Source organism: Curcuma longa, chromosome 15 (assembly GCF_044706935.1).
Source record: "Curcuma longa cultivar G26 ecotype Majalengka, Jawa Barat chromosome 15, ITB_CL_G26_1.1, whole genome shotgun sequence".
In the NCBI taxonomy this organism is placed as follows: Eukaryota; Viridiplantae; Streptophyta; class Magnoliopsida; order Zingiberales; family Zingiberaceae; genus Curcuma; species Curcuma longa.
The window spans coordinates 253,121-261,241 of record NC_133875.1 but is presented as its reverse complement, the minus strand read 5'-3'; the positions used below and the strand labels follow the sequence as shown (position 1 = coordinate 261,241).

Here is an 8,121-nt window from a genome sequence, read left to right as displayed (position 1 = left end):
ATGGCGATGCAAGAGGGCTACAGCACACAACGTCCACCTTACTTCGACGGCAACAACTTCGCCTACTGGCGAAGTCGAATGGAGTACTATCTCATGACTGAGATAGATATGTGGTTCTCCGTGATGGAAGGATTTACAGCACCCAAGGATGCTGAAGGAAAAGTCCTTGAATCTGCACAGTGGACTACTGAACAAAAACGCAAGGCTCAAGCAAATGCCAAAGCCACGGTAACTCTGCAGTGTGGTCTGGCAAAGGACCAGCTCAACAAGGTTGGACCGTTTAGCAGTGCTCGAGATCTCTGGAATAAACTGATAGAGCTCAACGAAGGCACAAGAGATTCGAGAATAGCGAAACGAGATCTGTATATGAACCAGCTGCAAAACTTTGCTATGAGGGACAACGAGACTGTTAGTGAACTGCACGGAAGGATCAAGGAACTGCTAAATGGGCTTCACTCGATTGGAGAAAGTCTGGAAAACCGGGACACTATCAGGTATGCTCTGAAAGCTTTTCCCCAAAATACATTGTGGTCATCTATGGTAGATGCCTACAAAGTATCAAGGGATTTATCAAAAGTAAAACTAGATGAGTTATTTTGTGAAATGGAGCTGCATGAACAAGCTAATAAAGGTCCAAAAGAGAAAGGTATTGCCTTTATTGCAGGTGATCGACGCAAGGAGAACAGGAAGAAAGAGGAAAAAGAGGGAGTCATCTTCATCCTCATCTGAGTCAAGCAGCGATGGAGACGATGAGTCATCCTCCAGCGAAATAGCTAACTTCGTGAGGAGAATGATGAGGAGAAGCAGAAAGTACAATAAGAATGACGTGAAGAAAATCTTCGCGGACAAAAAGGGTAAGTCATCAACTAAAGTCAGAGGCAAAACTGATATGGTTTGCTTTGAATGTAACAGGAAAGGGCACATAAGAAGCGAATGTCCTGATCTTGCAAAGGAAGAAGACAAGCAGAGAAGGAAGAAGGCATTGAAGGCGACGTGGGATGATTCTTCTTCTAGCTCTTCAGAGGATGAAGTTAAAAAGGGGACTAAGCATAGGGCACTAATGGCTCTAAATGACTCAGAGTCAGAGGAAGATGAAAGTATGTCCAGAACATCACAGGAAGTCACATCATCTGATGATGATGAGGTAACTTCTCCCGAGCTAGATAAGTTATATGAAACGATAGCATGCTTGACTAATGCTTTAAGTAGATCTAAGAATAAGGTTAAACTCTTAAAATGTGAGTTGGAAGAACTTAGAAAATCAACCTTAATTTCTGAAGAAAATGAGACTAATGAATCTCAGGTTGAGGAGCTTAGAAAAGAAAATAACTTGTTGCTAGAACAAGTAAATGATCTCAAGTGCACACTTGAGAAGTTCACTACAAGCTCTAACACCCTGAACATGATCCTAGATGCTCAAAGAGCAGTCTATAACAAAGCTGGGATAGGGTACAAACCTAAGCAAAAGGAATTTAGCTTTATGTCCTTAGTTAATAGAACTAACAGTGCTAAAGCTAAAGTAACTAAAGCCTGGATTCCTAAGAAATATCTTATAGATGCTAATGAACCCAAAATCTGGGTTCCAAAGGATTGTATATTTCGTGTTTGAAACAGGGACCGGTCAAGGGGGAGCGTTCAACCATTTGGTTTGTTGATAGTGGATGCTCCAAGCATATGACCGGAGACTCTTCAAGGTTTGCCCAGATTAAAAACAGAAATAAAGGTACTGTTTCTTTCGGAAATAGTGGTAAACTTAAGGTGATAGGAGTAGGAGACATTTGTATTTCTGAACAATTTAGGATTAAAAATGTTTTGTTAGTCAAAGGTATGGCTTTCAATTTATTGAGTGTAAGTCAGTTATGCGATGAAGGATATAGAGTTGAATTTTATTCAACTCAATGTCTCATCAAACATAATGAGACAAACACTACAATGCTAGTAGGACTAAGGAAGGACAACATTTATCAAGTGAAATTTTGCAATATTTCTAACTTGCAATTGAGATGTCTTATGTCCAAGGAAGATGAACAATGGTTGTGGCATCGACGACTCGCACACGTCAACATGAAGAACATTGAGAAGTTGTTTGCTTCCGCATTCTGAAACAGAAAAAGAAAAGTTTATTTGAGTTATTTTATTTAATGAGTAAAAGTTAAGGAAAGTTTAATACGTAACGTCTCCCTACTAGTATAAGAAACAGGGGGGGCGTTACAGGATAAATCCTCACTAGGTGTATAAATCATCAAGTAAAGTCAATCAATTAGAATCCATCATCACACTAATGACCATATGCATGGAAAGTGTCTAAGCATGCCATAGAATCCAAAACATGATAATCAAACTTAACTAACTTCCATATCTCCTAAAGAATCGTATGAATTGTTAAGGAAATGAAACCACAATTATTAACACTGTATAAATGAAAAATCAAATATGCTACTCACAAAACAAAACAACTAAAGTAGGAAAATAAAAAGAAGAAATGAATGAACTCCTCTCAAGTTGGGTAGATGGGGTTATTGAGTCCTTGTCGTTCCAACACCGTCTGCATAACTCCATCATGAAATTTTTTCAGACGGTGTCCATTCACTTTGAAAGTCCTTCCATTTGTCATGTCCTGCAACTCAATCATTCCAAAGGAAAAAATATGAATAGTATAGAAAGGACCTTTCCACCTTGATCTCAATATACATGAAAACCATTGGAGTCTAGAGTTATATAACAAAATCTTATGACCTACTTAAAATTCCTTCCGCAGTATATGCTTGTCATGATATGCTTTGGTCTTCTCTTTATAATTTCATGAGTTATCATAGGATTCAAGTCTTAGTTCCTCCAATTCTTGTATCTTTAATTTCATCTCAATTTCAGCTAGATCCATATCCAGGCTACAACACTTGACTGCCCAGAATTCTTTGATCCAAAATATGTAATGCTTGAGTGGTTGCCTTAATGGGTTCTTATCCTCCTCCAAGAAAATTTTATGCATACAAAAGGAGGGACTGAGGTCAGAAATATTTGTAATGGTTCATCCCATGTCTTCATAATACTGCCTCAGAAGATCCAACAATATTTCCTCTTGATCTGCCTCCAAGTTCTCAGCAATAAAGATTTGCTCTTTCCCCAAGTAGACGTACTTCAAGTGATCTGGTGGGGGTTTTAATTCAACCTTGGGAGGTTCAACAAGGGATGGAAGTAATTTTTCAGGACCTGTTTCCACTATAGAGATCCCTACACAAGCATCAACAACATCATCAGTGACACAAGAAGAATCATCATCTATTACCTTAGAGTTGGTATCCAGCTCAATCAAGGATGTATCTGTATCACATTCTAACTCATCAAGGATATCAATATCAAGAAGCGAGTGCTTAGGAAGTCCTGCTCTATGGGGAAATGGCACTGACACTGATGGGTTTGATTCTGGTTGTAGTTCATGCTCCATGTCTTGATCAGAAACTGAGATAGGTGTCTAAAGTATGGGGTCTGGAATAGTTTTACCACCTCAGAATGTAATAGCGCTCTCATCCCCTATGGGATTCAGAAATGACTGAGATAGTGGCGATGGTGACTGATTGGAGCCCTAAGACTAAAGTTGACTGATAATAGTAGCCATGTGACTCATCTATCTTTTAAAATTTTGCATGGCAGTGTCATTCCTCTATTGGTGTTGCTACAATTGTGCTTGATGTTGTAAGAGAAGTTGCTACTTCATGTCCTTCATCTCTTGTGTGGAAGGGTCTGATTGACTTGGCCCAGGAATAGAATAGGAATATTGGACCTGTAGAGGCTCATACTGAATTGGGTTACTCTGGGATCCTAGCGGCCTCTGAAAGTTTGTTAGACAAGACTGGAATGACTGTTGTTGTGCAAAATTAGGCTGCTATTTAAAATTATTTTCATATCTTAGATCTGAGTAATCTCTCCATCCAGGATTGTAGGTAGATGACATAGGGTTGTTATGATACTGAGGGCTGCTCTGATACATGTTTGATGCTACCACCTGATCTCGGAAAGGAAATCATTTATCTGGTTGTAATGAGGGGCAGATGTTAGTGGGATGTGATGTACTAGCACATATTCTACACACTTGCATCAGTTGAGCTGCTAAGCCATGAAAATTCTAGTACTATCAACTCTCTAATCTAAGCTCGAAATCCACTTCAGGTTCAGGATATTGGATGCAAGAAGATTGATAAACAAAATCTGGTACACCGAGAGTTATGTTGTCGTAGTTGAAATTGTTATAGAATGTCATGATACTGATCACTGAATTCTTCTAGGTTCTTTGTAAAGTGCAGAATGTTCTGATAATCTCTGGATTGTCTTCAAGTAATGGCTCCTCAAATGTTCATGTCATGCACTATAGTCTCACCTGAAAGCAAGCAAGCAAACAAGACAACTAGGTGTAGAAATAGTAAACCGTTGTCTATGTGCGCTTTTAACAACGATTTTTGAAGACTAAGACAACGGTTTGAAAACCGTTGTCTATGTGCGCTTTCAACAACGATTTTGGAAGCTATAACAACAATTTAAAATCGTTGTCTATTTGCGCTTTCAACAACGGTTTTGGAAGCTATAACAACGGGTTGGGAAGCTCCCTCCAAATATTTCTTCCACTACGCGCTTCTAAAACCCCTAGACCCTCGTTTTTCAATTCCCTACCACTACTAGAAAACTAAGCTTTTGAGACAAAAATTTTAAGACAGTGACAAAATTCATCTCAAATACTTTGTAATTAAGACAGTAATTATAGGTGTCTTAAAATTTTACATTGAGACATTAAATTAAGACAGTATTTAAAATGTTGTCTCAAATTTAACTAAATAAGACACCTAATAAAGACGGTTAAAGATATAATTATATAAGACATTCAAATAAGACGGTAAAAAAGTATTTATCTCAAATTATCTTGATTGAAATAAATTAATACAAATTATATAAATATAAATAAATATTTATAAATTATTAAAAATTTCATATATATTTATAAAATTTAATTAAATGTTTTATAAATATTTAGGTTAATTATACGTTAATTATATGTTTTATAAATTTCATTTATAAATGTTATCGTTTATAAATGTCATTTATAATTTGAATATGTTTTATAAATGTCATTTATAAATTTTATGATATTTACGTTTTTTATAAATGTTTATGTTAGTTATAATTAAATGCTTTAATTATAGATTTTACACTAGCACATCCGTCCTCAACACATCCCGTCGCCGCCTCAACACATCCCGTCGCCGTCGAGTGGGGAGGTTGCTCTGCCCTTCTTTCTCGCACCCTAAATTGTAGTTGAAGACTTACAATTTGTCTTTCTCCCCTTCCGAACTACTTGTTATCCTGCTCTTTTTTGGATTTTGGTAATCCTCCATGTTGCTGTAGTGTGTTCCAGTAGCTTTCAACTTAAGGATCGTGCTGAGGACATTGTTAGGGTTGTGCTTTTGCAACATGATTTCGGCGAACGCCTGAAGTCAAGCGTTAGAGATGGTATAACTTCGTTCGTATGACCCGATTTCCCTATTTTGTTGTCACTAGGGTTTGGTTTTGTTGAAAGTAACTGTTACGATGTGAAAAGAAACATTGTTGTTGGTTAATACAAGCCGTGATGTTTGGACCAATCTCTACTTTGGAGCTCATGGTATTTGTTTTGCATATGTCTTTACATTAGAGAGGAAGTCAATCTACGCAATGATGTTATCCATTTTCTTTTACTGTTTTGTTTTGCTTCTTATTCTTATCTACCTCATGTTTATGTGATCCTAATAACAACACTTCTAGTTTCCAGTATGGTATTTTCAAGAATGCAATAACCAACGGAGCTCTCTCTACTGAATTCATCAAAAAATACTTTTATTGTCTTTGGTGGGGTCTGCAAAACCTGAGGTACAAATACTTTGCAAACATATTGTTGTAATGACAGTATAGTTCATTTTATATTTCTCAGTATTGGCTGGCATGGATTTGGACTAGTTTCTTCTCTTTTCTTTTATGTAAACATAATGTTCAGATCAAACTTCATCCTAAAAGGACCAGGTATAGTGTCTTTAAAGATGTTGCACCATATGACTTGAATAAGTCATGCAGTATGAATATTTTATAGAGTGACACTCTGATATATTAGTTATATTGTTGTTTAGTTCTAGAATGTAATATAGTTCATGGTCTCTTTTTGTCCAAGGATCACATTACCGTAAGTCTCTGTTTACCTCATATATTGTTTGCTTAGTTAGAAAGTGAAACAAAAAAGAATCTTTCGCTTAATTTTTTGCCTTTTATCATTTGTCAGCTTATTTATTTATTTGTTCATTTGTTTTATCAGTTCCTATGGTCAGACTTTGACGACAAGCACTTTCGTTGGGGAGACATTATTTGCTATTCTGATAGCAATTCTTGGACTAGTTTTGTTTGCACACTTGATTGGAAATATGCAGGTAGCATATTAAACTCTATCTGCTACTATTTTCTTGAGTTAACCTTCAATTTCAAAAGCACAATCAAGCTGCACTTTTTTTTGTGGAAAATGATAATAACAGGATTTGCAAAATGATTTAGTTGATTGATTATGGTGCATGTGATATTAATGCCCATTTCTATTTTATTTTATTTTTGCCTAGTAATATGAACTATTATATGTTTATCAAATTACCCTGGAATTTTCTGTTATTACATCCTGCATGCTTCTTTTGCCAACTCAGGATTTATTCTAGGACACAAAACTCCATTATTACTGGTCCTGTGGAAGGGAGCTATAGTATAATTGCCTCTTGAGTTTATGTTATCCTTGTCGGGACATAACACAAGTGCAATAATACTAGTGTCTTAGCTGCATTAAAGAAGGGTCTCCTAACAACTATCTTCATATAACAGCTATCTACAAATAATAATTATCTTCTAACATTTATTTTGTTGTGATATGCTTCATTCTGACCCAAATAATGTATTTGAAACTTTTGCATTTTTGTTTTCTCTGTTAATATATATTTTTATACTGTAATCATTACCTGTTTTGATTTGTGCAGTTCTTTAACACTCCACCATACGCATGTGAACCATCAAGCCTCCCAAAGTATCCACCAAGCAAGGAGATGGATGCTAAACTGAGAGATGAAGAAGCAAGAAGGTATTCACAATTATTCTTACTGATTTCTTTTGTTTATTCCCAATGGATCATGGAAAATGAATCACTTCCCTTTGCCTCCTGAAATCGCCTTTTAAAATATAGTTTCCCCTATAGGCTATCTCTGTTTTGTTAAAAAAAAATATACGGTTTGTTTTGAATGAAATATATGGTCTTGCTTCTGCCGTTTAAGAAAATAATACTATATTCTGCTTGTCTGTGTAGCTTTTGGAATATGTTGTTATCTTGGAACTGCTTTTCTATGGGTGGTCAATGTACTGCGAAGACACCATCATAATGACACTCAAGATAGGGTCAAATGGTAAAACGACATAAGTAACATGGTAGCTTCTTTTTAGAAATTCAATGCTCATGCTGAAACAAAAGAAGCAAAATTGCAGGTATCTTAGTTTTTATATGTATTTATATGTACAAAACTATGTTAGTTCACTTTTTTGCATCTACATCCGTTTGCTGAAAAAGTCTCTTGCCTTTTAGGAACAGATGAGGACGAAGAGGATGATGATGATTCAGATGAGGACGAAGAGGATGATGATGAACAAGATGGCGAAGACTAGGAAGAGGACGATGGGGCTGAAGGTGATCCTTCTGAGGATGAAAACGTTGAGGGAATGTGTAATATGTTGCAAGAAGAATATTTGTGTTAGTTACTTTTGGTTATTTATAAATATTGAGGTGATTAAATATATCGGTGCTTTTCTATTTGTGATTTGTTTGGTGAATTTATAATATTATGATAATTTTGTCATCTTGCTCGATCATAATTTACAAACAACATAAAAAAAATAAGTGTTATTACAACAGTTTTAAATTCAATGACATCGGTTTGGAAGCGTTGTCGTTAAGTGATATTACATCGGTCGAAAATCGTTGCTAAAATTGATGTTAAACAGATATTACATCGGTTTTACACCGTTGCAGAACTAATGTCGTTGAGTGATATTACATCGGTCGAAAACCGTTGTTAAAAT

At 36.0% G+C, this 8,121-nt stretch overlaps 2 protein-coding genes across 7 annotated transcripts; both read left to right on the top strand.

Moving 5' to 3' along the window:
- On the top strand, positions 1 to 1,609 carry LOC141846459 (uncharacterized). The gene is made up of 2 exons (XM_074734508.1): positions 1 to 555; positions 665 to 1,609. Exons 1-2 carry the CDS (start codon positions 1 to 3, stop codon positions 1,607 to 1,609), a joined length of 1,500 nt encoding a protein of 499 aa, XP_074590609.1.
- Positions 1,610 to 5,217: 3,608 nt separating this feature from the next.
- LOC141846762 (cyclic nucleotide-gated ion channel 17-like) lies at positions 5,218 to 7,852 on the top strand. Of its 6 annotated transcripts, none has more exons than XR_012603359.1 (6): positions 5,218 to 5,499; positions 5,798 to 5,895; positions 6,332 to 6,443; positions 7,032 to 7,132; positions 7,355 to 7,530; positions 7,634 to 7,852. XR_012603359.1 is itself a non-coding variant. In XM_074734803.1 (6 exons), exons 1-5 carry the CDS (start codon positions 5,497 to 5,499, stop codon positions 7,425 to 7,427), a joined length of 387 nt encoding a protein of 128 aa, XP_074590904.1. In that variant the 5' UTR covers positions 5,218 to 5,496; the 3' UTR covers positions 7,428 to 7,451; positions 7,628 to 7,852. The 6 variants fall into 6 exon arrangements, 3 of the variants coding, with proteins under 3 accessions (XP_074590904.1, XP_074590906.1, XP_074590905.1); XR_012603358.1 differs by having other exon boundaries at positions 7,628 to 7,852; XR_012603360.1 differs by having other exon boundaries at positions 5,791 to 5,895; positions 7,628 to 7,852.
- The last annotated feature ends 269 nt before the right edge of the window (positions 7,853 to 8,121 follow it).